General features: G+C 57.4%; 2 protein-coding genes across 2 annotated transcripts; one reads left to right on the plus strand and one right to left on the minus strand.

Moving 5' to 3' along the window:
* The first annotated feature begins 27 nt into the window (after positions 1-27).
* Positions 28-9,122, plus strand: LOC108533609 (synaptotagmin-7). The gene is made up of 4 exons (XM_017878433.1): positions 28-208; positions 631-745; positions 1,299-1,498; positions 4,080-9,122. The coding sequence occupies exons 1-4, from the start codon at positions 164-166 to the stop codon at positions 4,182-4,184; spliced, it is 465 nt and encodes a 154-aa protein (XP_017733922.1). The 5' UTR covers positions 28-163; the 3' UTR covers positions 4,185-9,122.
* A 2,655-nt stretch (positions 9,123-11,777) lies between these two features.
* Positions 11,778-13,686, minus strand: LRRC10B (leucine rich repeat containing 10B; the record flags this gene model as incomplete). The annotated part of the gene is made up of 1 exon (XM_017878483.1): positions 11,778-13,686. A coding segment is annotated over one exon (768 nt), but the record flags the coding sequence as incomplete, so codon positions are not given.
* Positions 13,687-13,694: the final 8 nt, after the last annotated feature.

The raw sequence follows: 13,694 nt of genomic DNA on the forward strand, positions 1-13,694 counted from the left end.
CTATGCCCCTCTTCACTCAAACCCATCTATACCCCCAGGTTTTACCTATGTGAAGGTGGTGCAGAGGATCCTCTAACCACAAGTGCTGGACTATGACCGCTTCAGCCGCAACGACCCCATCGGGGAGGTGTCCATCCCCCTTAACAAGGTGGACCTGACCCAGATGCAGACCTTCTGGAAGGATCTGAAGCCATGCAGCGATGGGAGTGTAAGGCCCCATGGGTGGGCCTTAACTGGACAGGCAGCAGGGCAGGGCTGGGAGATCTGGTCCCAGACCCTCGTCAACCTTAGAAAGGCCAGGAGGGCTGTGGGAGAGGGTGCAGATGGGCAGGCCCGATGGAGCTCAGTCCTCACTAGTAGTCAGAGCACTGGTGCTTGGCACTTGGTGGGGACTCACCTGATCTGTAAGAAGGAACCTAGGGCTGTGTTCATGGAACAGAGAGGAGATGGTGGACCTGGGAGGGGCAGTACACACACCTGCCAGAGGAGGGGAGACAGAGTGAGACAGAGGTGACAGACAGGGGCATGGGTAAGCGCCAAGGTCAGGGTAGATGGGGCCTGGGGGCAGCTGGACCAATCAGAGAGCTCTGCTAGCCTAGTTCCCCACACCTCTCCTGTTGTGCCTCCCAGGGGAGCCGAGGGGAGCTGCTCTTGTCTCTCTGCTACAACCCCTCTGCCAACTCCATCATCGTGAGCATCATCAAAGCCCGGAACCTCAAAGCCATGGACATCGGGGGCACATCAGGTGCGGGGCTCCTCCAGCAGAGGATGGGCGGGCCGGGGATGTGCTGGTGACACAAGGGTTACACTGGATGTGGAGAGCAGGGTCTGCAGTGGTCCTCACCCCAACCCGCCACACCCCCACCTCCAGTCCTCACTCCTTACCCTAGGGACCTTGGGGGCCCCCTTTGGAACACCCTCATCTTGGACTCTGTTCAGGAGTCAAGATGTCAGCATCATCCTGGACTCTGTTCTTCCCAGAATCAGGAAGAAAGGGAACATTGTGGGAAGACCTGGGTTCTATCCCCAGCTCTGATGCTACTTGTCTGAGATTTTGGGCAAGACCTGGCCTCTCTGGGGCTCAGTTTCCTCGTTGGTAGTAACAGGAGGGCCCAGGTGATCGCTAAGGTCCATCTGCTGATTCTCCCAGGTCCCTCTTGTTCTTGCCTGGGTCTCTCCTTGCCTCTGGGGAAAGCACACGGCCCTCCTGCCCCAGCTTCCATTCCTGGAAGGGGAAAGGGATCCTAGGAAGTCCCTCCCCCACGGTCCCTCTAATCCTTCCCCACTCCCTCCCCCAGACCCCTACGTGAAGGTGTGGCTGATGTACAAGGATAAGCGGGTGGAGAAGAAGAAGACGGTGACGATGAAGAGGAACCTGAACCCCATCTTCAATGAGTCCTTTGCCTTCGATATCCCCACGGAGAAGCTGAGGGAGACGACCATCATCATCACCGTCATGGACAAGGACAGACTCAGCCGCAATGACGTCATCGGCAAGGTAGGGGCGAGGCAGGTGGTGTGGTGCACACAGCTGGTACCAGCGAGGCTCCGTTCCTTAAAAGAAGCGGCGGGGGTAGTGGGCACAGGCTGGACACCAGGAGAGATTGGGATCAGTCTCCTCCCCTCTCAGGCCTCTGTTTCTTCATCTGAAAATAAGGGGATGAGATGACCCCCTCGCAAGGCTTCCTCTCTAAGCATCCTCCTATGGGTAGGTCAGCTTAGGACAGACCACCAGCGGGCAGGGAAAGAAGCAGTGCAAGAGAGGAATGGCCTGGATCTCAAACGAAAGGTTTTCTGGACAGGATGATGACATTGGGGCAATATTGCCCGGGGTCCTGTCTACACAGGGTGAGCTGCGTGGGGCAGCGTTGGGAGCTGCAATCAGACTCCAAAGACCTCGTTTCAGTTCCCATCCCATCTTCAGATAAACCATATAACCTTGGGCAAGTGGCTTGGCCTCTCCAAGCTTTAGTGTTCTCATCTGTAAAATGGAGCAACTAGTACTGTCCCTGTAGAACTTTACAGGGTGGTGTAAGAATTGCTTGAGGTATGTGGATGTTCTTTGGGAGGCCGAGGCGGGTGGATCACCTGAGGTCGGGAGTTCGAGACCAGCCTGACCAACATGGTGAAACCCCATCTCTACTAGAAATAGAAAAATTAGCCGGGCATGGTGGCGGGTGCCTGTAATCCCAGCTACTCAGGAGGCTGTGACAGGAGAATCGCTTGAACTGCAGAGGTTACAGTGAGCCCAGATTGCAAGACTGTACTCCAGACTGGGCAACAGAGTGAAACTCTGCCTGGAAAAAAAAAAACAAAAGTGATCTCTTCATATCACGTAACCAAAAAATTCTTACCTGACCTTGAGTTTTCCCAGGATGGGATTCTGTGACATAAGCCCTTCCATGTTTCTACCTTAAAATGTCTCTTTCTGTGTTTATTTATGGTTTAGTGTTGAGAGAATGGGCTTGAGAGTCAGATTGCCTGGGTCCAGATCCTAGCCTTACTTTTTAAGGCTGTAACTTCTCTGAGCCTCATTTTCTTCTCTCAAAACGAGAGTAGGACGGTCCTACCCTCACAATGCGCCGGGAGGATTAAGTAAGATCGCACAGGTGAGCTAAACAGCTCACTAAACAGCATAGGACTTGGAACGCGTGTCAGCTAGTATGATAATAAAGGGACATGTATATCCATTCAGGCAGGGCGGTTTGACCAGGACCATGTGAGGAACCAGTGCTCAGGGAAGGGGAGATGCCAAGAGTGAGGGGCACACACCTGGGCATTACCCTGTGTGGGGGAAAGGGAAAGGGGGACTGGATACCCACAGGGAAGGGAGCTGAGTTGGAGGCAACCCTCAGACAGATGGGAATGGAGAACTCACCTGCTGGGGTGAGGGAGGCAGCCTGGCCTGAAAGAGGAGAGCTAGCCCTGCCTGCCATCAGGTATGGCACGGGGAGTATGACCGGCCAATCTGTGGTCACAGGTGGGACAACTCCCCAGGACATTGCCACTCGTACTCCAGAAAGAGTATGCGCCCCTGCCTGGCCAGGGTTCAGGTCCCACCGATCCCCTCTTGACCAGCTCAGCCCAAAGGCCAAGTGACCGTATCTACTTTGATGTTCTTTTGAAGCTTAGCCTTTTGGAGTTGGGTGTCCCTTAGATACTGATTAGAGCTCCTTTTGGAACAGTCCTACCTTCTGTTGGCTGAACCAAAGCAAACATGGATTTGTTCTCACTTTGGCCTGGGTAACTTATGGAGCCCAAGGATCTCTGAATCCTTCTGACTCCCGGCTCCTGCTCAGCCCCTGGAAGCCAAGAGTCTGCCCCTTGTCTGCCTGGCATCATCCAAGGCTGTAGGTATCATGCTGGGCTGAGGTTGCAATGGGGGCAATGCTCATACTCTTAATCGCCCCCAAGTCCCAAAGCTGAGGTCAGCGGGGCCCATCCTGGGGGTTCCAGGGGGATTCATGCATGCAGCCCTGTGAGGCTGCGAAGCAGGATTAGGCCAGTAGCGTAGAGCTCCAAAGACCTGGATTTCAATCTCTCTGCGCCACTTATAAATGCTGTGACTGTGGGTAAGTCTCTTAACTCTTTGTACCTTAGTTTCCCCATCTGAAAAATGGAGATAATCATATAACCCTACCTCGCAGTTGTAGGATTGTATGATCCATGCATATGAAGTCCCTAGCTCAGTGCTCACATGCAGCGAGTGCCCAGGAGCTGGGAACAATTATAATTAAGGGAGGCTGGACAGCACCCAACAGATAGGGCAGGGAAGGCCATGGAGACGAGCTGCCTCCAACCCCACCTTCCAGACCCCACTGCAAAGTAGGTTGGCAGTCTAATTCCAAGAGGCCAGGTGTGCCCAGACTTGGAGGTGTCGGGGTAGACAACCAGGAAAATAGATCAGGCTGGCCAGGGGAGGGAGGAGGGCGTCTCTGTGGGGTAGGTTGTCACAGCATGTGGAGGTTGGGGGGCCACAGGCTAGGGTATCATGGTGGAGTTGAGGTGTCACCCCTGTGGGGGAAAGGGCCAGTGCCCTGGAGCCTGTGCCAATGCCATCCTCTCCCCTTTCTCCCCAGATCTACCTGTCCTGGAAGAGCGGGCCAGGGGAGGTGAAGCACTGGAAGGACATGATTGCCCGTCCCCGGCAGCCTGTGGCCCAGTGGCACCAGCTGAAGGCCTGAGTAGGGCCAAGGGAGGCCCAGGGGGCCGAGGGCCCGGGTCCCCATCATGCCCTCACCACTTTATGCACAATGCCCGGCCTGAGCCCCCTGCCATAGGGAGGGAAGGACCCTGAGGGCTCAGCCAGGGAGGGGTCCCAGGACTCAACTGGGCCCCGTGTCTAGGAAGTACCAGCCCCGTCCCCCACGGTCCAGCTTGGGGGAAGGGGCTCTGGGAGGCATTTTCCTGCTTTGCCCCTTTTATTCCTGACTTACTAATACTAAAGAAGTTGGGGGACCTCGAGAGCCAGGCGGCCAGACAGGCAGACCCCTCCAGAGGCCCGCCAGGTGGGCATGGTCCCCCATTTTCTTTAAGGCAGCACCTGGAGTGGAGAGAGGCCACTCCCTCTCCAGCCCCCGATGTGGACCCAGGGGAGGGGAGGCTGAGGCGTTTGGCCCCAGTCTGGCCAGGACAGGCCCATCCCCAGGGCAGTTTCAGGTGCCGGCTGGGCCCTGAATGCCGAAGACAGTATATAGCCCGCTCCTGGGTCCTGGAGCCGTGGCCCTTTGTACTTGTGTTGTGTGCATTGTGTGTGTGCGTGGGAACAGAGGCCTGGAAGTGCGGAGGACTATGCAGAGAAGGCAGGTTTCGTGGAGGCCAGGCAGGGTTGGAGGCCGGGAGTGTGAGAGGAGAGGCCCGTAGGGCTGAGTGGGGTAGGGTGAGGCAGAGGTCAGGAACAGAAGAGCGGCAGATGCTGGAGCTGGGCTGAGAACCGGGCTGCCTCCTGCCATCCCCCCATCTCCTCCCCTTCTCCCCTTGGTGCCCCGTTCTGCTCAGAATCTGAAATAGTTCCTTCTTCAGCAATTTCATCTCTTGGACACTGACTCACACCTTTTAGGCACCTACTGTGTGCATAGCATTCCACCAGGACTCATCTCCCTTCCTTCTCAAGGGGTCCTGAGCCCCGACTAGCTTTGCCCTAACTCCTTCATCAAAAGACCCCCCGCCAGCTTCCCACACCTCATACGCAGCCACATCTGCCCTCTTCTCCATGCTTTCCAGCTTCCCTGCCCTTCCTCGTCTCTCCCTGTCTGTGCAGACCCCCACCCTTCTTTCCTCACCCCTCCATCCCCCAATGCTTATAGGCCTTCCATTCATTCCCTCTCATCGTGCGTGGTCTCTGATCTTCCATCACCTGACCTTCTCGAGGACTGTCTTCTCACCCTCCCCACTCCCTGGTCCCCAGGAGCAGCTCCTTCTGCCTGGCTCACTCACAGTGCAGGGAAAGGAGGCAGGGAGAAGACCAAGGTTCTGAGAGTTCTGAGGTTGCCACACACAAAGAAGCCGTGGTTTCTCTGCCTCAGCCACTGATGAGACTAGAACTGGCTTCCCCCTGGAGATGGCAGATTTCAGGCTGATCCCTGCTTAAGCCCTCTCATCCCCACGCTGGTCCTGTTATTGATACAGGACCCAGCTGGTGACAAAGCCTCCAAACCTGGGGGTCCATGAGCCTGGGCCTGACACTCCAAGAACCACCACCAGGTGGCGCCAGGCCCCCACAGTCTGTGGCGTGGTCAGCCCACAGTTTCACCCAGGATGGGCCTGTGACACCCCAAAGAGAAGAAGGGGACTCTGGATGGGTCCCCACATCCAGGGCGTGGGGAGAGCATACGCATTTGGGAACCATTTTCCTTCAGTCGGCTTCCCCTTGAGCTGAGCATTCTGCTTGCTGCAGTAGACGGGTCGCCTTTTGCCCATACCGAAATTTTCTTAAGTTGACTCTCACACCCCCACCATTTCCTCTCTCTGGGATCTGGAAGAACATCATACATAGTAGGTGAATCGTTTTGTAGAGTGAAGAATGCTAATGTAAAGCAAATAGTCACCCACGTTCCTTGTAAATCCAAATGTTTCTATATTGTAGCTTTGCTTAAAATGGGGTCGGCCCCAACTGCACCCTCCTCTTTGGCGGGCTGGGGAGCGGCCCCCAGCAGGGACGGGAGGGCAGCGACCCCGAGGCCACGTGGACGTGGGAGAGGGTGTGGTGGGAAGTTTTGAGTGGAGGAGGGGATCTGCCCTTCTCCACCCCTCCCTTGGATCCGCCTCGGTTTCCTGTCCCCCCACCAGCACCCGCCTGCCCCGCGGAAGACTGCCCAGTGAGCGAGCCCCCGCCTCCCAGGCCCCTTCGCCTGCTAGGGAGCCCCCTGGGAATCCAACGAACTTGTATCGAGTGGGCGGGGCAATGGCTCCACCTTTTCCCGAGCCCCGCCCATGGAGCTCTTAGCCAATCCTATGCAGAGAGCATCTCCTGGCAGGGAGGGGTCTCTTCCCAACCAGACCCCATCCAGGCACATTGGCGACCAGGCTTGGGCTTCCCCAGCCCCCCCACGTGCAGGTGGAGCTCTGGGATGCTATGTCAGGGCGGCAAGCGGTGGGCCGAGGGCTGAGTAGGCTAGCACGGGAGGCAAGGGTGGTATGGGATGGGGCAGGGGTGGTCTAGGGCGATAGGAGAGCAGGGAATGGGGGAACTTGAGGGTGGGGGGAGGGCACTTGGAGCCCTGTCACCATCCTAGGACTTTGGGCAAGTCACCCGCACTCCCTGGGCCTCAGTTTCCCCATCTGTAATATGATGGTAATAATACTTCACCTACCTCATAGGGGAGGTTGTGAGGCCACCATCACCTGACCTGAGGGTCAAGGCAGGAGGACTCAAGAGAGAAGGTGCTACCCGTGAGCAAAGTGTAATTACCGAATCCTGACAGCAAGGCCCACCTGCCCCTCCCCCACAGAGCCTCCAGAGCTAGCCGAGGCCAACCCAGGCCCATCTGTCTCTTCACTGTGTCGCAGGCCCCTTCATGGGCCTCATCTGCCATCTTTGTGGGTGCCCTAGACTTAGTCCTTATCTTGTCCTGGTTTCCTTTCTCGTGGCCATAAACTGCTGTATAAATTCCACCTGCCCCAGGACACCCACACCTGCCCTCCGGCACCAGATGCCAGGGAAGGGACAGAGGAAAACAGCCACAAACAAGCCAGGGGGGCTCCCCTGAGTCCCCCAGGGGTGGGGATCGGTGGCCACTGTTTGTATGTCCTTGAGCGCAAATGTTTTATAAAAAATAAAACAAAAACCCACCATCACCAAAAAAAAAAAAAAAAAAAAAAAAAAAAAAAAAAAAATTGCAGCGAAGAGAAATGAAAAAAAACTGAAGAAAAAAAAAAAAACAGGAAAAAAGAACCATACAAAATTTTTCCACCACACATACCCTCTAAGCCAGCAAGATTTCCTCTTTGCAAAATCCTATTTTTGTGGGAATGGGTCCTGCTTTTTGTGGCAAGGCCTGTTCTGATTAATAAAGGATCGTGAAAAAGTAGGGCCTTGGCTGTTTCCTCCTTGGGTCCCAGCCCTCCCTCACCTCCCCGGGGCAGAGGCAGTGGGGTGAAGGGGATGGGGGCCCCGGGGCTGAGCCTCCCCTCAGTGTGTCACCTTTGGGATTTGACTTCACTGGTGACCAGGCCCTTCCTAAGCATCCAGCCCGTCCTCAGATCGCTATAGAATATGATCCCACCGGCTTCCCAGAAAGCAGAGAGGCAGCTACATCTCCCAGATCAGGCCTGACACAAAGCTTTTTGGGAGTAGAGTCCTCTCTAGGCGTCAGAGGTGCCCTCCAGGGTCACCCAGCCTGACGTCCCCTCCCTCAGTTCCCAGAGGACCCTCACCACCCTTCAAGGCAGCTCAGACAAACCAAAGGGGCACACTCCAGTTTTCCCACCACCACCCATGGGGCCACTGTAGTTTCAGGCCAGCGCCTCCTTCCTGGTCCCTGAGGTGCGCAAAGGAAAGATAAGGAGCTCTGTGGCTGTTGGCTGGAACTGTGGCTTCTCTCAGCCCTCTTCTACTTTCGTTCTTTAGGATTAGAAAAGTCTTTTCCACTCAGTAGAACAGGTTCCAGCCTGAGGTGTGGGAAGCTGGGTTGTAATCCCTTCTCCAGCCTCTGTGGCCCTGGGCAAGCTCTTTTCTTCCACCTGTTTCTTCTGACCACGACAAAGCAATAACCATCCCCATCCCCTGCCCTTTCTTCCCAACCCAGCCCAGGGGAAGCTGAGCCCCCGCAGCTCTCAGGGTACTTCAGAAGGAAGGTGCTACATCTGTTTCAGACACAGGCACAAAAGGAACGAGCACATCCCCGTTGTCATGTGTCCACCTGCTGGCCCCTGGCCCTGCCAGGAGTGAAGCGGGCCACCCCATCCGCCCCCTGCTCCCAGCACCTGGGGCCAGCAGCTGCCTCCTGGAACTGCACTAAGTACCCCACCCAAAGCTGTCTGTCTCTCGTTTCCCACAACCTGGTTTAGATATCCCTTCTGATCTCTGTTCCAGAGATCGGAGGAAGCCCTGGGGTCAGGTAAGTAGCCTCAGGGGCGCCCTTGGCCAGAGCTTCTGTTCAGGCTTTCTCTGTGAAAGCAGCCCCGGAAAACTGAGCCTGAAGTCAGAGACAGCCCAGGCCCAGCACAGGTGGCAGTCTCTTGCTGCTGGCTCAGGCCCTTCCCTGGACTTTTTGCCTTCCTCTGTTTTTACTTCTCTGGGTCTGTCTTCATCTATGCCTGATCTGAGATGCTCCCCCACCTCTCCCTGTACCTGGGACCACTGCCCTCTGGTGTTTTCTTTCTCCTGTGAGTCCCCCCTGGATACTGCTGCTTTCTGGAAGGCCATCCTGGGTGACGTCCTGCGCTCCTCTCCCTCCCCCGCAAAGACAGCCAGAAGGCCAAGGCTTGAGCGCGCCGATGCCCCCGCTCGTGGCTTCCCTGACCATCTGTTTCCCATGAAGACGCCCCGCTCCCCATGTCTGTGTCCTGTGTGTGTGTGTCGTGTCTTGTTTAGATTGTGAGCCCCCTGGGCAGGGATCCCTGTCTGCATACGTGTTCCCTGTGACACGCCCGGGTGTGCTAATAAATGTTCATCTTCAGAACAAGAGCGCCACGTGTCTTGAGGAAGCTTTGGGACAGATGGCTGAGTAAGCCTGTGTGGTGGCATCGGAGGCAGGGAGGGACTTCTGGGTAGGGCCCCCAGCTCCAAGAACCTGTTCTCCCCCCTTCCTGAGTCCCATGAGGGTGGATGGGAAGGGGGTGAGGAATGGCATTCACAAGGCTGGAAAAAGCTCCAGCCCTGGGTCTCCGCTGCCACACTGGCCAGCAGGGCTGCTTGCCTGGAGGCTGGTGGGGGTGGGGGCCTCAAGAACAGGTGCAGTTCTCAGCCATTCCACTCACAGACCTGACTGCCAGCCAGGGACTATGCAGCTCTTCTGTGAGCACTGGGTTGGGAGTCCTCACACCTCTGTGGGTGAGTCACTCACCCTCCCCACCCTGTTTCTTGCCCTGCCGCCTCCTCTGCCTTTCCCTCCACTTGGTTCCCACAGCAGGAAGGAAGCCTCTTGCTCTGACCGCCAGCTCCCTTGGCCTCTGCCCCTGAATCCCTGGTACAAACATGACACTTGAGGAATTTCCCTGCCCTATTCCCCCATGGCCTGCCCACCTCTGACTGCCCCGGAACGATGTGGGGAACCGCAGAGGCAGCCCATCCATCCCATCCCATTGTTAAAGCGTCCCTTCCAGTCTCCCCTGCCCCCTGCTCCCCGGAGGCCAAGTGGGAATCACAGGAAGTTGTGGGTGGGGGAATGCTAGGACTCCTAATACCGTGCTCTCTCTGTCACCAAGGGGAGCCGTGACACCCAGCTGTCCCTGGCAGTAGCTCCCTCCCTACTCACATGGAGACAGAAACCCTCAGTCATGCTCTATGGCATCAGTACCCAATTCAACCAAATTCAAACTTTCCAGAAGGGACTGGCTTCTGAGGGTGTAGAGCAAGTGTGCAGCAGGAGCCAGGGACAGAGCCCATTCCCATTCCTCGGGGGAGCTCCCGCTCAGCTGGGAGCTGAGCTCAGTCATGGCTGCGGGTGCCACATTTGACAAAGCAAAAGGGTAGGGCCCTGAGTGCCTCAGGATGTCCCAGGGGGACTCGTTGCGAGGACTTTGCCCCAACCTAGAGTCCTCAGGTGAGAGCAGCAGGGGATGAAGTACAGGGAAACAGACCAGACAGAGGGAGGAGACCTGAGCTCACTAATGACAGCAGTTACTGCAAGTGACCATGGCTGCCTCTGCATCCTGCTGCTCCTGTGTCTAAGGTTTGCATAAAGGAAGGTAGAAAAACCCCTTGCATGAAGTATTGAGCTGCAGCATCAGATCTAAATAAACCCAATTCCTTGGGCCAGGTGCAGTGGCTCATGCCTGTAATTCCAGCATTTTGGGAGGCCGAGGCAGGCAGATCACCTGAGGTCAGGAGTTTGAGACTACCCTGGCCAACATGGTGAAACCCCGTCTCTACTAAAAATACAAAAATCAGCCGGGCATGGTGATGCGCACCTGTAATCCCAGCTACTCAGGAGACTGAGGCAGGAGAACCGCTTGAACTCGGGAGACAGAGGATGCAGTGAGCCAAGATCGTGCTGCTGCACTCCAGCCTGGGCAACAGAGAGAGACTCCATCTTGGAAAAAAATAAAAGAAAAGTAAATAAATAAATAAGCCCAACTCCTCGTGTACAGATGAAGAAGCTAAGGCCCAGGGGGGTCGTGACTTGCTCAAGATCACTTGGTCAACAGCAGAACTAGGCCTGGAACCCCTCTTCTGATTCCAGGCCCAGGGGTATTCTCCCTATGCTGCGATACAAGTGGCAGATCAAGAGGACAGTCTCCAGTCAGCTGCAGCTCCTACCCCATCTGAGTGATCATCAAATTACTTTCTCCAAGTTTCCAGACCCTGGAAGGCCCACTGGCCCTGACAGAACCCCAACAGGGGGAGCTATGGGAGGGACAAGGTCTGCAGCAGCCAGGCCCCAGACCCTCTTCCTCCTCGGGAAGGAGGCAGCCTCCGATCTTCCCCACCCACTTCCTCTTTCTGTCCATTCAAGGCCTTCACTCTCATTTGCAAGCTGACTGCCCCAGATCCATGCCCAGCCTCCTCCTTAGCCAGGGCCCAGCCCCGTGTGCCCGCAGAGCTTCTGGGCAGGGCCTGACCTTTTGGCCTGGTATGCCCCTGTTGCCATGGTGATGAAGGCCTGGCAGGATCTTCTCCCATGAGATGGGCCTCCAGGCTTGGGGTTTTACAACTTTCTTCCTTTCTTTAAATCATTATTCTTTTCCTGAACAAGGGGAGAAAGAAATGCCAAAACAGAGCAAAAAGAGACTAAGAAGGAGAGAGACAGAAAGAGGAAAACAGAGCGAGAGAGATGGAGGGAGTCCAGTCTTGAGTCATGGAGGGGGTGGAGGGGCAGCGCCAGTGAAAGAGAACGATGGGCCCAGCTTGAGGGTGATTCAAAAACAAACAAAATCTTCTGCAGAATTAAGCGGTGAGATTCCGCAAGACAGGAGAGCAGCCTCAAGGGGCAAAAGTCACTGCTGACGACAGCACTTGTTCCCCAGACAGCACACAACAGCTGGCAGGGTCAGTCTGACATGGAACGGGGGGTACGTGGGGCGGGGGCAGTGCCAGAGGGAGTCCAGGGTCCCTACAGCAGTGGGTTCCGGTGCTCCCAGGGATTATAAATAAACAGGCACATGGGAAATGCACATTCTTTCTCCAAGAAATATAATTTATGTTTACAGCCAGTTGTTTTTTCTTCTCCCTAAAGAAAACATTACCATGTGGGGCTCCGGCCCCAACAGTGTCCCTGAGTATCCTTGGCCCTGGCTCCCTCGTCCCGTTATTGCTTGGATGAGGAAGATCTGGCTCTGGGAATTGCAGAGCAAGGCCCCTTTCCTCACCCCCTCGGGGCTGTCCCTGGTGACGGAGTGGAGGTACAGAGTGCCAGTCCCGTGCCAGCCACCCTGGCTGTGCCCATTTAAGGGAAAGGAGAGTGCAGGCCGTGGGAGAGGCGCCGAGCAGCCTCCCAGAGCAGAGAGCCCCTCTCTGCGGTGCAGGAGGCTCTGGAGGCACGGTGGCTTCTTTTCAAACTTGACAGTTGGAAGGCTCAGGCTATGGGGTGGGGAGTGGAGGACGAGCTCCCTCTTCCCAGCAAGATTCCAGGCACATGCTGGGAGGCTGGGAGAAGAGAACAGAATAAGGTGGGGGTGACCCCCTGCCTTCTGTGCCCCATACGAATCTCAGGGGGCTGGGGAGGGAGGTATGTACCATCAGCCCTGATGGAGGGGTGAGGGCAGCTTTGGTGCTGGGGCCCCCATCTGTTTCCCACTTCTGTCCCGGGCACCAGCCCCACTCCAAGCCCCTGCTCCTGGGCCAGGCCCTCCTCCCAAGGGCAGTCCGACCCCACACAGGCACCCACTCCACCCCAGAGGTAGTGGTTCCTGCCCTAGAAAGGGTGGGCCTAGGAGACCCAAACCCCAGAAGGAGGGAGGGTGGTGGGCGCCCTGCATCCAGACTCAGCGAGACGTGAAGATTCTGTAGCCCTCAGTGACCCTGGTTCCAGGTGGAAGCTGGCGCCTCTGTCATCAGTGGCTCCATCGGGGACTGGACCCAGCCCAGACTTCTTGGTCTGACAATTGCCCACAGATCAGCCAGGGGATAGTCAGTCCTCTCACTACCTAGGAGTGTCTGAAGATGTGCCCCCGCCCTGCCTGTGCTCGGCAACTCGCCAAAAGTGGCCGCTCCATTGCCCCAAGTAGGGGCCCGCCGGTCCCGTAGGCCTAAGCAGCCAAAGCTTCCCAGAGCCCCTCCTCTCAGAGTGGCTGAAGCCCCTCAGCCAGAACATAGGCTCAGGTGCCCAGTCCTGGAGCGGCTTCCAGGGCGCGGAGGCTGCCCCTGGGGGCGCCCAGAGCCCGGGAACCAGCGCCGCCTATGAGCAGGTCTTCCTCCTCCTCATCCTCAAAGGCCCGCGCTGGGCGCCGGGGCGGAGGCCGGGGCGTGGGGTCGTCGCGCTCCGCCATGCGCTCGACGGCGCCCTCGCCCACGAGGAACACGGTGTCCGCGACGCGTGGGGGCCCGGTGACGGGGTTGTGGTCGTAGGAGAAGACGCGCAGCGCGCGCAGCGGGTGCAGGTCGGGGAAGCCGCCCAGGCGGTTGCGGTCGAGGTCGAGGATGTGCAGGCGGCCCATGCGCAGCAGTGCGGGCGGGAACTCCTCGAAGCGGTTGCCGTAGAGCCAGAGGCCGCGCAAGCCCGTCATGCGCGGCAGCTCCGCCGGCAGCGCGCGCAGCCGGTTGTCGCCCATCTGGAGCGACTGCAGCGCCACCAGGCGCAGCAGCGGCCGCGGGAAGCGCCGCAAGAAGTTGCCCTCGATCCAGAGGCAGCGCAGGCTCTGCAACTGCGCGAAGTCGGCGGGCAGCGCCAGCAGCCGGTTGCCGCCCAAGTAGAGGCGCGTGAGGCGCGGCAGGCGGCAGAGGCCGTCAGGCAGGCGCTCGAGCTTGTTGAAGTCCAGCGCCAGGATGCGCAGCTCGCGCAGCTCCTCGATCTCCTCCGGCAGCTCGCGCAGCCCCGTGCCGCTCACATACAGCTTCTGCAGGCGGCTCAGCGCGCACACGGCGCTGGGCAGNC

The sequence above is a fragment of the Rhinopithecus bieti genome, unplaced genomic scaffold, assembly GCF_001698545.2.
Source record: "Rhinopithecus bieti isolate Rb0 unplaced genomic scaffold, ASM169854v2 scaffold_11488, whole genome shotgun sequence".
Lineage (NCBI taxonomy): Eukaryota > Metazoa > Chordata > Mammalia > Primates > Cercopithecidae > Rhinopithecus > Rhinopithecus bieti.